At 55.2% G+C, this 23289-nt stretch overlaps 1 protein-coding gene across 1 annotated transcript in view; it reads right to left on the minus strand.

The window, feature by feature from the left end:
* Window positions 1–474: 474 nt before the first annotated feature.
* The window catches only part of LOC309449021 (scavenger receptor cysteine-rich type 1 protein M130-like), a gene marked incomplete at both ends in the record, with an annotated part of 41872 nt that continues 19057 nt past the window's right edge, over window positions 475–23289 (minus strand). The window contains 15 exons of the mRNA XM_082070932.1: window positions 475–731; window positions 961–1113; window positions 1829–1924; window positions 2703–2840; window positions 3127–3162; window positions 3573–3883; window positions 3970–4032; window positions 4395–4728; window positions 5075–5389; window positions 5475–5795; window positions 6366–6680; window positions 10635–10958; window positions 11573–11881; window positions 14303–14611; window positions 15725–16039. Of these exons, the coding sequence (XP_081927058.1) occupies window positions 475–731; window positions 961–1113; window positions 1829–1924; window positions 2703–2840; window positions 3127–3162; window positions 3573–3883; window positions 3970–4032; window positions 4395–4728; window positions 5075–5389; window positions 5475–5795; window positions 6366–6680; window positions 10635–10958; window positions 11573–11881; window positions 14303–14611; window positions 15725–16039 (3596 nt within the window). The remainder of the gene's footprint in view (window positions 732–960; window positions 1114–1828; window positions 1925–2702; window positions 2841–3126; window positions 3163–3572; window positions 3884–3969; window positions 4033–4394; window positions 4729–5074; window positions 5390–5474; window positions 5796–6365; window positions 6681–10634; window positions 10959–11572; window positions 11882–14302; window positions 14612–15724; window positions 16040–23289) is intronic.

The following is a 23289-nucleotide window of genomic DNA, read 5'->3' on the forward strand; positions in this document are numbered from 1 at the left end:
CCTCAAGTTGCATGAGGAGAGGTTTAGACTTGATATTGGGAACAGTTTCCTCCCAGAGAGTAATGTCAGGCGTTGGAACAGGCTGGCCAGTGAAGAAATGGGCGCTCCCACTGGGTTGAACCAGAGGGCCTTTTTGACTAGAAATTACCTGTGTCAAGAAGAATGGAAACATCTCTGTCAGACGGACTATTCCCCGGGGACCAGAGGCTCTCACAGCCCGAGAGCCTGAGCCCAAGCTTGCTGCCGCTGAGACATGCCCCCTACCCACCACCATGTCTTTGTTCTGCTCCCTCTAATCAAATTCAGGAAGATTTTCTGACACCTGGGCAGGCACAGACCAGCTCTGGGTCAAAGCCCCCTGAGACTTTTAATAAGAACAAATACGATGTACATTGTAAAAATGGGAAAAAATAACAGAGGAAACTCTGGGCTATTTCTGCCACCCATGGGTAAAGGTAGGTGGCTCCCCAGTGCTCATGGCTCTCCCAGCTGCACAGACATCTCCTCCCTCCTGGCCGCACCCAGCTGCATAGCGGGGATGGGCTCTGCTGTTGTGGGGCTCAGGGACTGCTGTGCACCCAGGTCCAGTGTCACAGCCTCTGTGTCCTTATGAGGATGTGCCAGAGAGACCTCTTCAGCATCATCATAGCCCATGCTCTCCAGGGACAGGGATGAAGTGTCTCCTTCAGCTCCACAGAACCCAGCCCTTCTCTGGGAAGGCAGGTCGCCCCCTGCAAGCAGCAAGGCAGGACATTGCAGTTTCACCCCATGGGGTCTGTGCATCACCTTCCTCCCTGCTCCTCACCACATTCAGCTCCTTCTCCCACCCTTCAATCCCTCCACAGAAAACTCCTGGGGCAGTTCCCCCTTCCCAGGAGGTTTAGGTCTCAGTACAGCAGCAACTAGGATGGCAGCAGGGATGGCACCCCAGGAACCAGCAGCTCTAAATTTCCCCCTCACCTCTGGGTGCACCCCTGGGTCCTGCTCCCTTCTCTAGCACCCTGGGCATTTCCCAGGCTCCCTGCCCAGGGGCAACGTCCTCTCCAGGGTCAGAAACCTCCCTGGCATCATCATAGCCATCCACTGGGTCATCCCCGGGCAGAACACGAACATCTGAAAAGACAGGGGAGCTGGCGACAGTGAAAAGATACATCCTGCAGAGCAGAGAATGGGAGGATGAGCAGGGACACAGGGCTGAGACACTGATGTTGGTAGCACCACAGGAGACCCTCAAGTCCTCCCCATCTCTGACAGTGACACTCAGTGACACCTCTGTCCATCATCTGTCTGTAGGGAGATCAGCCCCTTCCTGCTCCATTCCCTAGTGCTGATCCCAAACTATCTTCTTCTTCTCTGACCTCATGGTAGAGCTGCAACTGGGTCAGGGATTCCTCTGCAGAGGAGCCTGAAGAGGTGTGCAGCAGGTGTTATGGAGCAAACCCACTGACCTGGCTCATGGTCAGTGCTGCTGGGGAAGAGTGATCCACAGAACTGGGGCTACATGGGGAAGAGGGCTAGAAATTCTCCCTGCTCCCCTGGGACAAACCCTGCCTCAAAGGTGCTCCCAGAGCTGCCCCAGGACGGGTCTTCCCTCACTCCCCTGGTGTAACATGAAGTGCAGGGGCAGGAAGAGAGGGGCTGTCCAGCTCTGATGGGCCAAGCTGGTTGAGAGGCACCTTCTCTCCTGGGCCTAGGACCTGGGTGCTCTTCCCACAGACCACACAGCACTGCATAGACCACGGGCTCTGGGGCTTCAGAGGATCAGCGCTGGTTTGGGGCCAGGGGAAAGGATCCTGCAGGTGTTCCTCCAGGGAGAACCCACACCCACCTGAGCGACCAAACCTTGCCTGCTTCTCCCACGCTGGGCTGTAACCGATTTCCTCGTACACAGCCTCGGGGAAGAGTTCCTGAGCTCTCCTAGAGCCTGGAGACAGAGGCAGGGCTGGCAGAGGGAAAGGCAGAACAGCAACAGGACCCCATTGTGCTCAACCAGATCTGTTCCATGGGCCAGCCCTGGACCACTCCAACAGCACAGACCCACTGCACTGTCCAGGAACAGCTGCCACAGCCCCAGTGAGGGCCATATTGCCATGGAGATTATCTGGGGCACTGTCATCCTCACATCATCACTTCATTGACAGCACTCATGTTCTTCTGGTCCTTGGGTCATGCCCTCCACTCATGTTCTTCTGGTCCGTGGGTCATGTTCCCCTTGTCTGACCCCAGAGCAAGTGCCATGTTTCCTTTTCACCTGGACCTGAACACTTTTTGTCCCATGAGTCCATAGCATCGCCCCTGCCCTGCCAAGGGGTGGGCAGCACTGGGCAGAGGGTCAGCCCAGGGGCCTGACACCATGGAGATGGACGCTGCTGTTCTGTGCTCCTCCTGCCTTCTCCCTTGCTCCAGAGCCCTCTCCAGCACTACCCCCAGCACTTCCAACCTTGGCCATTTCCCCCAGACTAAAATCTCCCCCAGTTCTGCTCTGCTGTTTCTCTCCTTGCCCCATCACAATGTCCCACCACCTCTGGGTTCTCTCCACCCCTTGCTCCTGGTGCCCTGTGGTCAGTCAATGGGGACGTGTGTGGGACAGGTGGCAGCACATAGTCTCATGCTCTCAGCTCTGTTTGTGCCCCTTACTGACACCCCACAGCACCCACAGACCTTCCAGGAGGCATCACTGGGACCTCTGTGGAAGGACCCACCTCTGCACCCATCCCTGGCACTGAGCACTTGCCCAGCCAGGAGGGCCAGGACCAGGCAGAGGAGGGCCCCCAGGATGATGCAGATGATGATGGGCACTGAGACTTTCCCGCTCCCAGTCGGATGGCCTTGGGTGGGATCTGCATGGGCAAGAACATGGAAAGGGCAGCACCAGCCCTGGGAGCGGCAGAGGCAGCACCAGTCCTGACCCCCATCACACAAGGCAGCAGGGGGTGGAGGTTCCCAGGGGGAGTGATGGAGAAGTTTCCGCTCTGAGGAGTAAATTACAACCCTCCTCAATCCCCGCAGAACTACCCCACTGCCTCCACCTAGGAGTTTCACACTCCAGCAAGGAGCTCCTTCCACCCAACTGTGGGTCAGAGCCTGGCCCTGAGGATACCCAGCCCTAGGGGGAGGACAAGTTACCTGCTTGGGGTGGGGATGCTGCTGTCCTGGGTGTAGCTGCAGAGGAGGAAAAGGAGAGCTGGGCTGAGAGGATGGGAGTGCACATACCAGGGATCCTCCTTTCCTACACACGATGGTGTGTGTCTGCAGATGTCCCTGACACATCCCACCCAAATTGCCCCTCCTGTAGTCCTGGAAAGACCATGCCAGGCCAGGGTCCAGGGCCTCTGCTCTGGGTGGCAGGCAGGGTGGCACAGGCACCCCAGGGGATAGTCCTGGAGCTGCAGGGCCCTACGAGCAGTGGCCAGAGGACATCCAGTTGCACCAAGGCTGCTCCCTCCTTGGCACCAGGCTGCTGCGCTACACAGGAACATCCTTGTTCTTGGGAGGTCAGGGGACAAGTGGGCGAAAGGCCTTCCCCAGCTCCCTGCCAATACCCGAGCAAGGGGTCCCAGCCCCCCGCTCACCCGAGCAGCGCACAGCAGCATCTTCCTTATGCCGGCAAGCACGTCCGTCCCCAGGCCGGGCCCAGCAGTCTTGCAGAGACGACTCCGTCCCTCGGCACTCTACCCGCTCCAGCCAGATGGGGCCTTGCCCTACCCCAAAAGCAGCCTCATGCAGGGCAGACACTGCAGGGCCGCAGCCCAGCTGCCTGCACGCCACCTGGGCATCCTGCATGTCCCAGGAGTCATCGCACACTGTCCCCCAGGAGCCGCGATGCCACAGCTCCACTCTGCCTGAGCACCCGTCCTCGCCTCCCATGGCACGGATCTTCTCCCTGTCTGGAGAAGGCAAAGAGCTCCCACGGCACTCAGACAGCAGAGGAGCCAGGCAAGAGGAGCACGCGGAGGAGCAGCTCCCTACCTGTGCAGCTGCTGGAGTTGGGGCACGGGGCCAAAGGCTCTGGGGGCATTTCTGGGCGTCTCCCTGAAGAAGGAAACACTGTGGTGAAGGGGCTGGCTGGGGGATTGTGCAGAAGGGTGGGGCCGAGCTCTGCTTGTGCCTGTGTGTGCCATCTTGGTTATAGAGCAGCAGGGGCGTTTCAGTGGAGGGGAAGCTCCTCTGAACCCTCTCTGTTGTCTGCTTAGGCCTCACCTGGAGATGTTTCTGTCTCCCCCGGGCACTGGTGGGTGGGAAGTGCTGCTGCACATGTGAGGCTCTGAGAGCTAAGGTCACATTTGTGCCATCAGCAGCAGAAGGGTCTGACAGGGAAAGGAAAAGCCTGTCCATCTCTTTCTCTGCATTTGGCCATGCCCAGAGGAGAGCAGAAACTGAGGTGACACCAGTGCCCAAGTGGCTCAGAGTTACCATTGCAGGTGATGTGCATCTCTTCTTGCAGGTCATTGCAGGACTGTGGCTCCCAGGGAGTGGAGGGACACTGCCAGAAGGAGAAGTTTGTCTCCCCACACTGCACGTAATCCAGCCAGGCAGGACCAGACACCCTGCCATGGGGCAGGGCTGTTTCCAGGGATCCTCCGTCCCCGCAGCCCAGCTCTTTGCACACCAGCGACGCTGTGTCAGGAGTCGTTGAGTTGAAACAAACACTCCCCCACGTCCCATTGTAGAAAACTTGCAGGCGCCCGGAGCAGCCGTCACTGTTCTCCAGCCTCAGGGCCACGAACTCTGGGAGGAAAGGCAGCAAGAGGAACAGGCTGGTCTGGGGCTGTGGGAGCCAGGACACCCCTGCGCTCCCCAGGCCCCCAGCCAGGGAGGGCAGGGCCAGCAAGTCCCCCTTGCACCCAGGGCAGAGAGAAGTCCCTGATGACAGACACCACTGGTCTCCCCACTAACCCTGGGGGACAGCTGAGCCCCCTAGGGAACCCCAGTAGGACTGAGGGCACCCATGCATGGTTGTCTGTAGGACGGGCTCAGGCAGAGGCTCATCCAGGGACAGCATGGACCATGCCCAGCTTTCCTGCGTCCTGCCCTCCCCAGGAACCAGGCTCCCAGCACAGCTCCTGGCACAGACCTGAGCAGATGACACCCACGTCTTCTTTGTGCCCACAGTCGTGCTGCCCCCAGGGCCTGGCAGCACAGTCCCAGAGAGCAGCTTCGGCCCCGGAACAGTTCACGCTGTCCAGCCAGATCTGCCCGGAGCCTTCCCCGAACAAAGCGAAGCCAGCTGCCTCTACTGCCCCTCCGCAGCCCAGCTGGTGGCAAACGACGGCGGCATCAGACAGGTCCCAGCCATCGTCACAGACGGTCCCCCAGCTGCCCTGGTAGTAGATCTCCACTCTCCCTGCACAGCGCCCCGGCCCGTTCACCAGCCGGACCCGCCGGCTCCCTGCAGTGGGGAGAAAGCCCAGGTGCTGTCAGGGGGTGGCTGCCCATCCTTCCCATCATTTGTGGGCTCATGCAGCACCACTCACCCCAGCACATGACTCCCACGTCCTCCACAACCCCTCCCAACAGGGCACTCCCGGGCAGGGAGGTGTTGCAGAGGGTCAGGCTGGCCTCGTGCCCTGCGCACCGGACCCCTCGCAGCCCCACGGGGCCCGTCCCTCGCTCAGGCTTGGGGGGGTTGTAGGCTTTTTCTGCCTCTCCACACTGCAGCTGCCGGCACACCACGCTGGCCTCCCGCACGTCCCACTGGTCGTCCAGCACTCTGCCCCACGTCCCGCGCTGGAAGATCTCCACTCGCCCGTCGCACCGGCTCCCGCCGCCCACCAGCCGCAGGGACGCAGGGTCGGCTGGGCCTGGGGAGAGCAGAGGAGCCACAGCCATCAGTGGCACTGGGCAACATGGCAGCCTTCAGGGGGTAGGTCAAGGGGGGATTTTCTGACTAAACAGGACAAGATTGAGCTCTGTGCTAACAAGAAGCAAGGGCAAAGCTGTGGGTCCCTTCTGCAGCTCACACCCAGCTTTGCTTCTGCTGTGGCATGAAGGCAGCTGCTGCTTGGATGGTGGGATGAGTCCCTGCAGGGCTCTCTGTGGGAATGGGATGTGTTTGTCTGCAGCTGAAGGGATGGAGCAGAACCATGCAGCCCTGTACTGGGCTCATCCACAGACCCCAGGCCTGGCAGTGGTGCTGGGGCCTAAGCCACTACCCCGGGGGCAGACACCTGCCTCTGTTCAGACCTCAGCTCTCACAGAGCAGAGCAGTCAGTCTGAGCAGGGAAAGCCCACCAGGCAGCTCCTGGGGAAGTCAGGGATCCTCCAGAGAGAAATTTAGCCTTGTGTTCCCATGGGACCCCTGCTTTGGGTGCACATGTCTCACAAAAAGGGCAATAGAGTTAATGCACCATTTTCCTGGAACTCACCTGAGCAAATGACAGCAGCGTTGTTCCCATGGGAGCATGGGGAGGCCCCCAGGGTGATCACTGGGCACTGTCCCAGGTGGGCTTCAGTCCCGTCACAGTGGAATGAGTCTCTCCAGACAGGGCCAATGTCTCTCCCAAAATGCTCTCCTCCAGGAATTGACTCCGCAAAACCGCAGTTGAGTTGATGACAGAGAACGTGGGCATCCAAGAGATCCCAGCGGGAGCCACAGAGGGTCCCCCAGGTCCCTAGCACCTGGACCTCCACCCTCCCTGCACATGCTGTGCTTCCATTCACTAGCCTGAATCCTGTGTACTCTGGGGACAGAGGAGAAGGATAGAGGGTGGGTTGGTGCTTTTGTACCCTCTGTATGATGAGAGGACAGAGGGAGACCATGCCTTTCTTCTCCTTCTGCACTGATTTCATGCTGCAGACAGTCCCATTACCCACCCTGCTCAACATGGTCCTTGCTCCCTACCCCAACCCCTGGCACAGCCCCAGTGTTCGACACCCCACCCTGAGTCCTTACGTGTGCAGGTGACAGCAGCGCTGTTCATCTGGGTGCAGGCCTGGTCCCTGGAGAACCCCTTGGGGCAGGCGGACAGGAGGGACTCATTCCCCACACACTGCAGCTCTCCATCCCACATGGGACCAGCCCCTTCTGCAAAGTGACCTCCTCCAGACACAGGCAGGGCCGTGCCGCACTGCAGCTCCCTGCAGACCACCTCAGCAGCTTTGGGACCAAAGTGGGAATCACAAACAGTTTTCCACTGGTCCCCATCACGGATCTCCACATGTCCTGAGCAGCGGCTCTTGCCTTCCACCAGCTGGACAAATCCTGGAAAAACCAAAGAAACAAACCAACAAAGACAACAGCACCACCAAGCCATACCCAAAAGCCTGGGAGTTCCCAGAGCCCTCTGTGCTTACATGCCCATGTCCCACATCACTGCATAGAATCATAGAACATGTGACCAAACTGCCCATTGCACATCCCAGAGGAAGCTGTTAGGTTTGTGGTACAAACACATCCAAACCCCCGCCACTGCTTCTCTATACCATCAGAGCACTTGAGCGTATGTATCTGCCACACATTCACAGCTGTAAGTACTGCTCAAATAAAGTGCTCCCACACAAGGTTCTCTGTGCTGCCTGGCACGGTCCCCTCAACACCACAGGAGTGTGAGCAGTTGGGATCCAGGAGAACTGACCCAGATGATAATGACTGAAGAACAACAGGCAAAGGAGTCCAGGAAGGCTGGTTGCTCTTCAAGAAGGAAATCTTAGAGGTGTAGGAGTAGGCTGTGTGCTGAAAGATGAGGTGACAGGGAAAAAGACCAGGCTGTCTGAACAGAGAGCTTTGGCTGAAACTCGGGAATAAAAGGTGAATTTATAAACTTTGAAAGAAGGGGCAAGCTACTCAGAAGGACTACAAGGATGCAGTGAATTTATGCAGGGAGAAAATTAAAAGGGTCAAAGCCCAACTCGAGTTGGACGCTGGTAGCTGCTGCTGTAAAAGGGAACAAAAAATGCTTCTATAAATACATTGCAACAAAAGGAGGGCTAAGGAGATTCTCCACCTTCTGGTGGATGCAGGGGGAAACATAGTGACAGAGGATGAGGGAAAGGCTGAGGTACCTTAGACACACAGAAGTCTATGGGGTAAGATGGGATCCACCCAAGGTTACTGAGCGAGCTGGTGTAGGTCATCACCAGGCCACTTTCCATTATTTACCAGCAATCCTGGCTAACTGGGGAGGTCCCAGTTTACTGAAAGCTGGAACAAGTGATGTCCATTTACAAGAAGGGCTGGAGGAGGATCTGGGGAATTACAGACCTGTCAGTCTGACCTTGGTGCCAAGGAAGGTCATGGAGCAGATCATCCAGAGTGACATCATATGGCGCTTACAGGACAACCAAGAGGTCAGGTGCAGCCAGCATGGGTTTATGAAAGGCAGGTCCTGCTTGACCAACCTGATCTCTTTCTGTGACAAGGTGACTCACTTAGTGGATGAGGGAAAGGCTGTGTATGGCATGTACTTAGACTTCAGAAAAGCCTTTTACACCATTCCCACAGCATTCTCCTGGAGAAACTGGCAGCTCTTGTCTTGGATGGGTGTACACTTCGCTGGGTAAAAAACTGGCTGGGTGGTCAAATTTGTGGCGAACAGAGCCAAATTCAGTTGGCGGCCAGTTGCAAGTGGTGTTCCCCAGGGCTCAGTATTGGGGCCAGTTCTGTTTAATTTCTTTATCAATGATCGGGATGAGGGGATTGAGTGCACTCTCAGTAAGTCTGCAAACGACACCAAGTTGGATGGCAGTGTTGACCTGCTGGAGGGTGGGAGGGCTCTACAGAGGGATATGGAAAGGATGGATCAATAGGCTGAGGCCAATTGTCTGAGGTTCAACAAGGCCAATTGATGGGTCCTAAATTTGGGTCATAACAACCCCATGAACACTACAGGCTCGGGGAAGAAGAGCTGGAAAGATGCCTGGTGGATAAGGATCTGGAGGTGTTGGTCAACACCAGCTGAACATGAACCAGTGTGTGCCCAGGTGCCCAAAAAGGCCACCAGCATCCTGGTTTGTACCAGCACTGGTGTAGTCAGCAGGACCAGGGCAGTGACCATCCTGCTGTCCTGGGCACTAGTGAGGACAAACCTCGAATCCTGGCCTCAGTTTTAGGCCACTCATGACAGGAAAGACCTTGAGGTGCTGAAGCAAGTTCAGAGAAGGGAACAGCTGGTGAAGGGTCTGGAGCACAAGTGTGACGGAGAGCAACTGAGGGACCTGGGGCGTTCAGTCTGGAGAAAAGACGACTGAGGGGAGACCTTCTCGGTCCCTACAACTACCCGAAAGGAGTAGCCTGGAGGGTGTTGGTCTCTTCACCCAAGTAGCAAGTGATAGGACAATAGGAAATGGCCTCAGTTTGCACCAGGAGAGAATTAGATTGGATATTAGGAAAATTTCTTGATGGAAAGGCTTGTGAAACAGTGGAAAAGGCTGCCAAAGTGGTGGAGTCACCATCCCTGGAGGGGTTTAAAAGACATAGAGATGAGGTTCCAAGGGACATTATTAGAGTTCCACAGATAGGTTATGGTTGGACTTGATGACCCTGAGGGTCTCTTCAAATCAAAATTATTCTATGATTCCATGTCTACTGCAGCCTTCTCAGCCCCTGCAGAGCTTCAGGCCAGGCAGGACCATCATCACATTGGTGCAACCAGAACCGCACTGTGATTCCAGGGCTGTTACAGGGTTTTGGGAGGCTCCTTTTTGATGGGAGATGTCTCAGAGAACAGAAATGGAGCAGCTGTTATCACAGTTGGTGCCTGTCCATAGCCTTTCAATGCCTGCTGCAGAGGGTGATCTCATCCAGGGGCAACGTGTTCTGCCCAGAGGTGCACAGGCCTAGGCCAATGACACGCCAGGGGGCAAGAGACCTTCATGTCTCCCTGGTCTTACGCTGCCTCAGAGGGTCACAGCAGGCACAGATGAAAGTCAGTAAGTGCTGGCAAAGACCCTGTTTCATGGGTCAGTGTGGGGAGCTGTGGGCAGGCAGGAGGTAGTGGACAGCTGGTCAGTGCCACCTGCATGGGATCCTGTCCCCACAGGGCTGTCACAGCCCCAGGAATATCCCAGCACCAGCCTTTGCATGTGGTGATGCAGGGGAAGCAGCCAGAGTCAAGCAGCTGCCAAGCTCTTTAAGCCTGGCAGTGCAGGACCACACAGCTGAGCCCTGGGCCAGGCAGAGGGGGGCTGTGTGCCACCTGCTCTTCTGCCCAGGGCCCAGCACAGATACTCTCTGAAAAGTCTCTCCAAGTCTGTCAAAGTACACGTCTCCAAGGTGGCAACAACCCAGCATAACCAACCATCTCATAATCTTGCTCCAAGGTGTGTGGTGCCAAGCAAGACCCCTGGTGATGTCTCCGCACAGGGATCCTCAGCCTTGTTGGCTGGGAACTGGAAGAATGGCTGGGGACCAGTGGAGACCAGTGGACACCCCAGGGCAAGGATGGAGGATTCCCCTGCAGCCCAAGACACCAATGGAGGTGGGTCCAATGCACTGTAGCAGGGTTAGTTCAACGTGGGGTTGGCTCCCTCTGGCCTTTCCTCAAGGACTGGGGCCATGAGCAACGGGAGTGCCAGCTCAGCAGTCTGACCAGCATCACTGGGCCCTACTCCAGCTTCTGTTTGTTGCTCCATGAGGGCAAAGTCAGGTGACTTTCAACATCCAAACCCCAAATGTGGGCAATAAGCTGACCCCTTACCTGAACATGTCACTCCAGCAACCTCATTATGATTACAATCGTGTTCACCCCATCCTGCATGTGTGCAGTCAGACAGGGCAGATTCAGTGCCATTACAGGAAATGTCATCAATCCAGATGGCGGCAGATCCAGAATCAAAATAGCCAGCCTGGTGAACTCGAACAGCAGTCCCACAGCCCAGCTGCTTGCAAACCACTGCTGCATCGTTCATGCCCCAGTAGTCATCACACACAGTCCCCCACTGGCCTTGGTGTTTCACCTCCACTCTCCCAGCACAGCGCCCGCTGCCATCCGCCAGCCTCACCTCCGCAGCACCTTCAAACACTGACACAGGACCAGTCAGAACAGCATCAAGCCCCAGCACTATTGCTGTCAGAGTGGGAGCCCAATCCCCTCCCTGTTGTCCCCAGTGTGGTGCAGCGTTCCCTTCTATCCCCACAGGCTCTGCAAGGCTGAGGGTGAGCAGCTCCAGCACAGCTGGGTCATTTGTGAGCTCACAGAATTTGGCACTTCCTTCTATGATAACGGCCCCTTCAACCTGTCCTTGCCCCAGACCCACCTAGAGCACCCGCTCCTCCCCAGCCGGCACCCTGGGAAGAGACCTGCTCCCAGGGATCCCCAAGCACACACTGCTGCTTGTCCCCAGGGCCCCCAGCTCCCCTGGACCACAGTCAGCCCTGGGCACCTCCCAGCTCATCGTTTCAGACCTATGTGTATCCCGTGCTGACAAACATGATGATCCCAGGAAGCCCTCCTAGCCCAAGCCCTCTCTCTGTCCTTGGGCACCAGCCCAACCTTGTCTAGGATCCCCAGGATGGTCACCTCTCTGCCAGCTGTGGGAACAGATGCCCCAGTTCCCTTGTCTCCACAAGCACAAACTGTCCCCTCCTCAGGCTGGGGTTCATTTCAGTGTTCAACAGCCCACCCTGAGTCCTTACGTGTGCAGCTGACAACAGCGCTGTTATTCTGGGTGCAGGCCTGGTCCCTGGAGAACCCCTTGGGGCAGGCGAACAGGAAGGACTCATTCCCCACACACTGCAGCTCTCCATCCCACATGGGACCAGCCCCTTCTGCAAAGTGACCTCCTCCAGCCACAGGCAGGGCCCTGCTGCACTGCAGCTCCCTGCAGACCACCTCAGCAGCTTTGGGACCAAAGCGGGAATCACAAACAGTTTTCCACTGGTCTCCATCATGTATCTCCACACGTCCTGAGCAGCGGCTCGTCCCTTCCACCAGCCGGACAAATCCTGGAAAAAAAACCAAACCAAACCAAGACAATAAAACAACTGGGAGTCCCCAGAGCACTCTGGCAGTTACATACCCATATCCCACATCATCTCATAGAATCATAGAACATGTGACCAAACTGCCCATTGCACATCGCAGAGAAAGCTGTTGGGAGAGTCCTGGTGACACAAACACATCCAAGACCCCTTCACCCCTTCGCCACACCTTCAGAGCATTTGAGCTCTACGTCTGCCACACACTCACAGCCACAGGTACTGCTCAAAGTGCTCCCACACAAGGTTCACTGTGCTGCCTGGCATGGTCCTCCCAGCACTGCAGGAATGTAAGCAGTTAGGGTCCGGAAGAACTGACCCAGAGAATGATGACTGCTGCAGCCTGCTCAGCCCCTGCAGAGCTTCAGGCCAGGCAGGACCATCATCACATTGGTGCAACCAGAACCGCACTGTGATTCCAGGGGTTTTCCTGGGGTTTTAGACAGTTTCTTTTTGGCGGCAGATATCCCAGAGTACAGAAATGAAGCAGCTGGTACCACAAGTGGTGTCAGGCCAGAGCCTTCCAATGCCTGTTGGAGGGGGGAGTTTCTCAGTCAGGGACACTGTACTCTGCCCAGAGATGCACAGGCCCAGGCCAATGGCCAGGCAGGGGACAGGAGACCTTCATGTGCCCCTGTTTCTTATGCTGCCCCAGAGGGTCACAACAGGCACAGATGAGATGAATAAGTACTGGCAAAAACCCTGTTTCATGGGTCAGTGTGGAGAGCTCTGGGAAGGCAGGAGGTGTTGGACAGCTGGTCAGCGCCACCTGCATGGGATCCTGTCCCCACAGGGCTGTCACAGCCCCAGGAATATCCCAGCACCAGCCTTTGCATGTGGTGATGCAGGGGAAGCAGCCAGAGTCAAGCAGCTGCCAAGCTCTTTAAGCCTGGCAGTGCAGGACCACACAGCTGAGCCCTGGGCCAGGCAGAGGGGGGCTGTGTGCCACCTGCTCCTCTGTCCAGGGCCCAGCACAGATACTCTCTGAAAAGTCTCTCCAAGTCTGTCAAAGTACACGTCTCCAAGGTGGCAACAACCCAGCATAACCAACCATCTCATGCTCTTGCTCCAAGGTGTGGGGTGCCAAGCAAGACCCCTGGTGATGTCTGCACACAGGGATCCTCAGCCTTGTTGGCTGAGAACTGGAAGAATGGCTGGGGACCAGTGGAGACCAGTGGACACCCCAGGGCAAGGATGGAGGATTCCCCTGCAGCCCAAGACACCAATGGAGGTGGGTCCAATGCACTGTGGCAGGGTTAGTTCAATGTGGGGTTGGCTCCCTCTGGCCTTTGCTCAAGAACTGGGGCCATGAGCAACAGGAGTGCCAGCTCAGCAGTTTGACCAGCATCACTGGGCCCTACTCCAGCTTCTGTTTGTTGCTCCATGAGGGCACAGTCAGGTGAATTTCAACATCCCAACCACAAATATGTGCAACAGACTGACCCCTTACCTGAACACATCACTCCAGCAGCCTCAATATGGTCACAGTCATGTTCCCCCCATCCTGCGTGTGTGCAGTCAGACAGGGCAGATTCGGTGCCATTACAGCTAACATCATCCAACCAAATGGGGCCAGATCCTGGCCCAACGTATCTGTACTGAAGAACACCAATAGCAGACCCACAGCCCAGCTGCTTACAAACCACTGCTGCATCGTTCATGCCCCAGTAGTCATCACACACTGTCCCCCACTGGCCTTGGTGTTTCACCTCCACTCTCCCAGCACAGCGCCCGCTGCCATCCGCCAGCCTCACCTCCGCAGCACCTTCAAACACTGACACAGGACCAGTCAGAACAGCATCAAGCCCCAGCACTATTGCTGTCAGAGTGGGAGCCCAATCCCCTCCCTGTTGTCCCCAGTGTGGTGCAGCGTTCCCTTCTATCCCCACAGGCTCTGCAAGGCTGAGGGTGAGCAGCTCCAGCACAGCTGGGTCATTTGTGAGCTCACAGAATTTGGCACTTCCTTCTATGATAACGGCCCCTTCAACCTGTCCTTGCCCCAGACCCACCTAGAGCACCCGCTCCTCCCCAGCCGGCACCCTGGGAAGAGACCTGCTCCCAGGGATCCCCAAGCACACACTGCTGCTTGTCCCCAGGGCCCCCAGCTCCCCTGGACCACAGTCAGCCCTGGGCACCTCCCAGCTCATCGTTTCAGACCTATGTGTATCCCGTGCTGACAAACATGATGATCCCAGGAAGCCCTCCTAGCCCAGGCCCTCTCTCTGTCCTTGGGCACCAGCCCAACCTTGTCTAGGATCCCCAGGATGGTCACCTCTCTGCCAGCTGTGGGAACAGATGCCCCAGTTCCCTTGTCTCCACAAGCACAAACTGTCCCCTCCTCAGGCTGGGGTTCATTTCAGTGTTCAACAGCCCACCCTGAGTCCTTACGTGTGCAGCTGACAACAGCGCTGTTATTCTGGGTGCAGGCCTGGTCCCTGGAGAACCCCTTGGGGCAGGCGAACAGGAAGGACTCATTCCCCACACACTGCAGCTCTCCATCCCACATGGGACCAGCCCCTTCTGCAAAGTGACCTCCTCCAGCCACAGGCAGGGCCCTGCTGCACTGCAGCTCCCTGCAGACCACCTCAGCAGCTTTGGGACCAAAGCGGGAATCACAAACAGTTTTCCACTGGTCTCCATCATGTATCTCCACACGTCCTGAGCAGCGGCTCGTCCCTTCCACCAGCCGGACAAATCCTGGAAAAAAAACCAAACCAAACCAAGACAATAAAACAACTGGGAGTCCCCAGAGCACTCTGGCAGTTACATACCCATATCCCACATCATCTCATAGAATCATAGAACATGTGACCAAACTGCCCATTGCACATCGCAGAGAAAGCTGTTGGGAGAGTCCTGGTGACACAAACACATCCAAGACCCCTTCACCCCTTCTCCACACCTTCAGAGCATTTGAGCTCTACGTCTGCCACACACTCACAGCCACAGGTACTGCTCAAAGTGCTCCCACACAAGGTTCACTGTGCTGCCTGGCATGGTCCTCCCAGCACTGCAGGAATGTAAGCAGTTAGGGTCCGGAAGAACTGACCCAGAGAATGATGACTGCTGCAGCCTGCTCAGCCCCTGCAGAGCTTCAGGCCAGGCAGGACCATCATCACATTGGTGCAACCAGAACCGCACTGTGATTCCAGGGCTGTTCCAGGGCTGTTGGGAGGTTCCTTTTTGGCGGCAGGTGTCACAGAGCACAGATATGCTTAAGCTATTGTCACAGCTGGTGTCAGTCCAGAGCCTTCCAACGCCTGCTGGAGGGTAGATGTTCTCAGCCAGGGACACTGTACTCTGCTTAGAGGTGCACAGGCCCAGGACAATGGCCAGGCAGGGGACAGGAGACCCTCATGTCCCCCTGGTCTTATGCTGCCTCAGATGGTCACAGCAGGCACAGATCAGAGTCAATAGGTGCTGACAAAGACCCTGTTTCATGGGTCAGTGTGGGGAGCTGTGGGCATGCAGGAAGGGGTTGGCAGCTGGTCAGTCCTGTCCTCACAGGGCTGTCACAACACCTGGGATATCCCAGCACCAGCCTTTGCATGTGGTGATGCAGGGGAAGCAGCCAGAGTCAAGCAGCTGCCAAGCTCTTTAAGTCTGGCAGTGTAGGACCACACAGCTGAGTCCTGGGTATGGTCAGCGAGGGGCTGTGTGCCACCTGCTCCTCTGTCCAGGGCCCAGCACTCATGGTCTCTGATTGGTGGCACTTGGCCCTGCTTCAGCATGTTTGTTGCTCCCTGAGGGCACAGCCAGGTCCCCTCACCCATTTCAGCTCCAAAGACTGGGAACAGGTTGACCACTCACCTGAACATATCACTCCAGCATCACGAAAGTGCTCACAGTTATGTTCACCCCATCCTGCATGTGTGCAGTCAGAAAGGACAGGTTCGGTGCCAGTACAGTTGACATCATCCATCCAAATGCGGCCAGATCCTGGCCCAAAGTGTCCGTACTGAGGTGCGCCAACAGCAGACCCACAGCCCAGCTGCTTACAAACCACTGCTGCATCGTTCATGCCCCAGTAGTCATCACACACGGTCCCCCACTGGCCTTGGTGTTTCACCTCCACTCTCCCAGCACAGCGCCCGCTGCCATCCGCCAGCCTCACCTCCGCAGCACCTTCAAACACCAACATTGGAGGAGTCAGGAGAGTGCTGAGCCCCAGTGCTGCAGATCTGGGGGAACCTCCTGCCTTCATGGAGTCAGAGGTGCCAGGGTGGGAGTCCACTTCCCTCCCTGCTGTCCACACTGCAGTGTGAGGTCCCTTCTAACCTCAAAAGCTGTTCAAGGCTGGTGGTGCCCAGTTCCAGCACTGCTGGGTCATCCTCCATCCCACCACACAAGGCACCTCTTCCCACCCCAATGGCCACCTGCCCCCCACCCATGCCCACCCGCACACTGCCCTGCCCTGCCCTGGGCACCCACTCCTCCCCAGCCCAGCACACCCTGAACAGCCCCGTGTACCATCCAAATCCAACCCACCCCCAGGGCTTTCCCTATTCCCACTGAGAGAAACCCGAGCATCCCCCCACCACGCATCCCCTCCTCTCCCCTGGTGCCAGCCCAGCCCCTGCACTGGGCCAGGCTCCCCAGGAAGGCCATCTCTGTTCTGCAGATGTCCCCTGTCCTCTTCTCTCATGGGGCACAAACTGCCCTTGTGGGGTCAGGATTCCCCTGGAACAAGGAAGAGGTGAGCAGCACGCAAACCCTCTGGGGCACCCCAGAGGTTGGCAGTGCCCTGGGGATCTCTGGGTGCTGCCATCACCAGTAAGGCCACCACTGGCTACAGAGGCAGAGTGCTAGGAACAAAGGAGTCCCAAAAGGTACACCAGGACAGGGTGTGAATCCAGTCAGGCACAGGCTGCCCTGAACACTAGACCCCTGGAAAAGGAGATACTCTCTCCCACCCAGATGGGCACAGGGAAAGGCACAGGCTCCATGGAACTGAGCACACTCTGCCCCTTGTCTCAGTAGCACCTGCAAAGAAATGCCATTCCCAGACAGATCCCCATGACCACGCTGGTACCCGCTGTCCCTGAGTGGAGGAACAAGGGCATTGGCACTTACCCCTGCACAGCTGTACCCAGAGGAGCAGCCACAGCGTCTGAGGGTACAGGAGTCCCTCTGTGCCCATCCTGAGCCTCCTGCCCTGATGGCACAGCCCTCTGTGCCACACTCCCTGCCACAGCTCCAAGGGACTCATGGGAACAATGATGGTGGGAGGGCAATATATCTCTGAAGATGCCCCCTCAGCTACAGGAGGAGCCAATCAGAGCAGCAGCACCTTTTTAGACATTATCGGGAGCTATCTCCCCTCCGACACAGCCCAGTCCTCCAATGATCTTCTCCAGTGCCATTCATGACCATATATGAGGGACGGCTCCGCTGCAGGTGTCACATCACTGTGGTGGTGCAGTGTCACAGGACAGGGATGGCTGTAATGGGGGAAAAACTTTTTTCAGCCCTTGAGCTCTGAGTGTGGACCAGGAGCACTGAGCATGTCCCATGACAGGCACATTCAAGAGCACAAAGTGAGAGTGTTCAGCCACTCCGTGCCATAAGACCCACAGGGCTGCGACTGCACTGGGGCTGTGTCAGGAAGGGAAGGAAACAGCCCCTGCCCTTGTGACAGACCCTGCTGTGCTAGGAGCAGCTGCTGCGAAAGGACCTTAGCCCAGGCCAGCGCCCCATCCCAGGAGCTCACCCACCCCTCCCTGGAGGCCCACATGGAAAGTCCCTCACAGGAGCTGGAGCTGGGACACACCCCTGTCCTGGCAGCAGACGTGCAGCCCCGAGACTCCAATGTGTCCCTGACTGTCAGCGTGTCACCGAGGGGCCGTTATTCCCCATGGGTGGATCAGAGCTGCAGCCTACAGGTGCACAAACCACAGCCCCCGCGCTCCCCCCGCGGCACCCAGGCAGGAAGTCTGTGGCTTCCTCCTGGCACTGTGCCCAAACACACGCCTGCAGTGCCCCCGAGACACCCCCACCCCCGTGGCTGCAGCCAGGGCTGCAGGGGCTGCTGCTTTGGCCTCGCAGACATGGGCCAAGAAGCTCCCGTCCCCCATGGTGACCCTGTGACAGCACATGGACAGTCTGCATTGAGCTCCATTGCCATGGGGTGCCACCAGTGATGTGAGCACTGCACCATCCTACTGCCATTTCTGTGTGGTCATGGGTTATACTGATGGTGACCTCACACCCTCTACTACAACAGTTGTGTGCTCATGAGTTACGCTGCCACGCGTATGTGTGCTGTGTATGGACTTCTGCTGACAATGGTTATTCCCAAAAGCTGTATATGGGCATTGTGTGAATATTGTTTTGGTGAAATCAGGAGCACCTACGCAAGCCATGGGCATGTTCCCAGCCCATTTGCTACTCAGCCACAGGTGATGTCATAGCATTTACATCTGCTATTGGCCTACTCCTGGCCTATCGGCTATTAGACACCAATGGCCTCAAAACCACCTACACAAACTATGGGCCTGTTCCTGCTCTATCAGCTGCTCAGGCAGCAGTGACATTACAAGCACCTACGCATGCTATGGGCCTACTCCAGGTCTGTGAGCTTCTCAGTCATGACTAACTCAATCATCTGGTGACCTCACAAGCACCTGTAAGGACATGTACCTGGTCCTGGCCTATCAGCTATCCAGCATCACAAGTACATGCCCAAGCCATGTTTCTCCCTATGGCCTGTCAGCTCCTCAGGCACCATTGACCTGACCACCACACATCCACCCACCTGCCGTCTGCTTACCTGCAATACACAAAGGCACAAGTGACCTCACAAGCTGTGACACAAGCCATGTGCCTGCTCTTGGCCTACCAGCTACTTGAGTATCAGTCATCTCGCAACCACTCACATAAGCCATGAGTCAGCTCCTGGCCTATGATCTACTCAGGCACCAGGGACCTCACCAGCACAACCCATTTGCTATGTGCTCATGTGGGAGGTGACCCCATCTGGCAGCTCCCACCCAATCACTTTCAGGAACTGGAAGAGCAAAAGCAAGAAAGAAATTCTCATGGGTCAAGATAAAGACAATTTAATAAATGGAGAAGTAATCACTCACAACAGGAGATGTACGCCTGGCCTGTCTCTGAGCAAAGCACACTTTGAAGAAAACACCTGTCCCCCCAGTTTTATTGCTGATCATGACATCATATGGTGTGGAATATCCCTTTGGTCAGTTGGGTTCAACTGTCCTGGCTTTGTCCCCTCCAGCCTCTTGCCACCTCCAGTCTCCACACTGGTAGAGCAGAGTGAGAAACAGAGAAGGCCTTGAGGCTGTACCAGTGCTGGTCAGCAACTGCTACAATGTCAGAGTGTTGTTGAAGCTGTTTTGGCCACCAAGGCAAAGCACAGAAGGGGAACAAGAAAATCATCTCCCTCCCAGCCAGACCAAGCACACTCTCCACCCCTTATTCCCTACTGTGTGCACCCTGCTCAGGTCCTACAATGTTAAAGACATTTACATCCAGCACCACTCCCTTCCCCATCCTTTGACACGACACATGCTGCATACTGGGTTTGACTGGTACGGCTCAGGTGGACTTGGACAAGTCCAAGCACACTCCTGACTTCTCCTTTCACTCAGCCAGCCAGAGCTTTTTGAAACATTCCATCAGGTTATGAATATGACTCGAACTCCAGATGAATATTCTGACTTTGAATGCATAGGACTGCATAGGCCTGTTAAAGAGGAAAGGAGGCAAAAGCAGATGCGTTAGCAAATGGACGTTTTCTTGAAGGTAGATCACCATGGTGTGTTTCACTTGAGCTCGACCTCTCCAGTCTGAGAAATAAGACTTGACTACACAGTTACATGAAGAGAATGCATAACTGGTATCTTGCAGACAAGAAAACCTATTTGTCACCCACCTGCACCCCACAGTGGTCTCACAGGTAGCTGGGAGATCCCTCACAACCATGGGGAAAGGGAGTTCCCCTCACCCTTTCTCTCTTTGGCACCTCTAAATCCAGTTTGTGGTTCAGGGGTTCATTGGCGAGTTCCTCTGCTTCTGATAGTCTCTTCTGAGATCCCCTTCAGGTCTTTTCCATATTGTCCTTATGCATATATTCTTCTGAAGCTGGCATTTGTCCTGGTTTTCCGTGTTCACAGACAGTTTGCCTGTGTCTTGCAGCACAGAGAAGAATTCAGAGCCTGATGTAATAATCCCACATGGCCCATCCTGCTGGGTTGGGCTGGGATGTGAAGGCTTTCCTGGGCTTTTCTTTGTAGGTTAAGGGATTTGCACTGAGGGCCCCTTGGTGGTCTCCTAGGGCATCATAGCCCTTGGGCATGATCCAGCTCATCTGTGCCCTCCCAGCCTTCTTGAAGTTCCTCTCACCCCACACATCTGTGGGCTGCTTCTGCACCTGGTAAAGTGAGGATCATCAACTCATCTTTGTACTTTTATTTCTATTCACATGTAAACTGTAAATCTTCATTCCATTGGCACTTATTAAAGAAGGCTTTATCCATTTTATATGTATGTTAAAATGGCTTTATATATTTATCTGCTGTAGACATGCTTATATCTGTATAAAATGTATACACATACATACATGTATAAAGCTATATATTTTTAAAAAACATATCTATTAATAAATAAAACAACATGAAATGAAACAATTTTAAAAATGAAATTAAATCAAAAATAAAATAAAATATAAAATAAAATAAAATAAAATAAAATAAAATAAAATAAAATAAAATAAAATAAAATAAAATAAAATAAAATAAAATAAAATAAAATAAATACTGGCTGCTCCTGACTTGGATGGGCATACTCCTTGACGGGTAAAGAACTGACTGGATGGCGGGCCCCAAATAGTTGTGGTGAATGGAGTCAAATCCACTTGGCGTCTGGACATGAGCGGTGTTCCCCAGGGCTCAGTACTGGGGCCAGTTCTGTTTAATCTCTTTATCAATGATCTGAATGAGGGAATCGAGTGCACTCTAGTAAGTTTGCAGACGACACCAATTTGGGTGGGAGTGTTTATCTCCTGGAGGGTGGGAAGGCCAGAGGGATCTGGACTGGTTGCATCATTGGGCTGAGGCCAGTTGTCTGAGGTTCAACAAACCAAAAAGGCCTCCAGCATCCTGGCTTGTGTCAGCAATAGTGTGGCCAGCAGGACTTAGGAAGTTATTGTCACCCTCTGCTCAGAACTGCAGAGGCTTCAAGTCAAATCCTGGGGTCAGTTTTCAGCACCTCACTGCAGGAAAGACCTTGAGATGCTGGAGTGAGTTCATAGAAGAGTAAAAAAACTGGTGAGGGGTCTGGAGCACAAGTCTTATGAGGAGTGGCTGAGGGAACTGGGGCTGTTTAGCCTGGAGAAAAGGAGTCTGAGGGGAGAATTTCCTGCATTCTACAACTACCTGAAATGAGGTTGTAGCATGGAGGATTTTGGTCTCTTCTCCCAGGTACCAAGAAATAGGACAAGAGGAAATGTCCTCAAGTTGCACCAGGGAAGGTTTAGATTTGGTATTGGGAGCAATTTCTTCCCGGAAAGGGTTGTCGGGCATTGGAAGAGGCTGCCCAGTGAAGTGATTGAGTCACCGTCCATAGAGGTGTTTAAACAGCGTAGAGATGAGGTTCTTAGGCATGTGGTTTAGAGGTGGACCTGGCAGTGTACGGTTAATGGTTGGATGTGATGATCTTAAAGGTCTTTTCCAACCAAAATTATTCTATGGATGATTGGATGAATGGATAGAAGCAGAGAAGGGCCTTCCTATGAGCCCTGGGCCTTGGCCCACCATGGCATGAGGAGACCAAGGCCAGTATCACTGTGTCCTGAATCTTAGAATCACAGAATCACTGAATAGTTTGTGTTGGATGGGACCTTTAAAGTTCTTCTACTCCACCCCCCTGCCATGACCAGGGACATCCTCAACTAGATCAGGTTGCTCAGAGGCCCACCCAAACTGGCCTTGAATGTTTCCAGGAATGTTTCCGTCTACCACCTCCCTGGGCAACCTGGGCCAGTGTTTCACCACCCTCCGTGTAAAACATTTCTTCCTCATATCTAGCCTGAATCTCCCCTTTTTTAGTTTAAAACCATTATGCAGAGTTGTTCCTCTGCTCTTGTCTCCCCTGTCTCCAGAGAGCCTTTCCACAGGGGAGTGTGTCTGTGCTGGCCTGAATGACTGGCCCTCCCCCTCCCTGAGTGACCACAGGGTCCCGATCTGGTGGTGCTACTCTGCATCGGGAGCAGAATGATGTGAATGAAAACCATGGTGACACAGTCTAAGACAAATTCCTGTAGGTCCTTCACTATCTCCAGGGGCACTGGGCACCCATAGATGAAGGCTCAAACCAGGAACACTCCTTAACATGTTGCCCCATGCCCTCCTCCCCTTAGACCATGAAGAACCCAAGCACAGCAGCACGGCCTAGTGGGTAGAATGTGTTGGCAATGTGCAGCACAGCACAGAGGAACCCAGTGGCCCAGGCAGCTGCTGCCATGTGGACACAAGCTCTGCTGCCCAGGAGGGTCCCGTAGTGCAGGGGTGTGCAGATGGCAATGTAGTGGTCATAGGACATGATGGTGAGAAGATAAAACTCTGCTTCAACCAGGAAGGCAAACAGGAAGACTTGGGCAATGCATTCTTGATAGGAGATGACCCTGGTGTCCCAGAACGAATTGGCCATGGATTTGGGGACAGTGGTGCAGATGGAGCCCATGTCAATGAGGGCGAGGTTGAGGAAGTAGAAGTGCATGGGGGTGTGGAGGTGCTGGTCCCAGGCTATGGTGGTGATGATGAGGCCATTGCCCAGGAGGGCAGCCAGGTAGATGCCCAGGAAGAGCCAGAAGTGCAAGAGCTGCAGCTCCCGTGTGTCTGTGAACGGCAGGAGGAGGAACTGGGTGATGGAACTGCCGTTGGATATTCAGTCCCCCTGTCCATGAGATACTGTCATAATAGGGGAAGATTTCCCTGAGAAAAAAACAAACAAACAAAAAAACCAAACCATATCTCATAGACCCTCCTCAGCTGTGCACACCCTTGTCCTTTTCCAGGAGACCTTCTTTCAGCTCCACGGCTGGAGGCCTGGGTGGTGCTGGCTGGAGGTGCCGTGAGGAGCAGGGCCTGTGCCCGCTGGCTGCTGAGGAGTCAGCCCTGCTCTGCAGCAGTGGGGTCATGGGAACGGTGGGCAGGGGCCAGTCCTGGGGTTCAGCTTTGTCATATGAAACCTTTCCTAATACAGAAGGGCTTATCAGCATCTGTACTCCCAGTGCTAAGGTAACAGGAGCCCAGAAAGCAGTTTGAGAGGTTTGGGTTTTTTCAGAGCTCCATTCTGTTCTTCCCTGGGAAGTGTTCTTGCTTGTCAGAGACCCTCAGCATTTCTGATATACTCAG

The sequence above is a fragment of the Streptopelia decaocto genome (genome assembly GCF_964273445.1).
Source record: "Streptopelia decaocto genome assembly, chromosome: 22".
NCBI lineage: Eukaryota > Metazoa > Chordata > Aves > Columbiformes > Columbidae > Streptopelia > Streptopelia decaocto.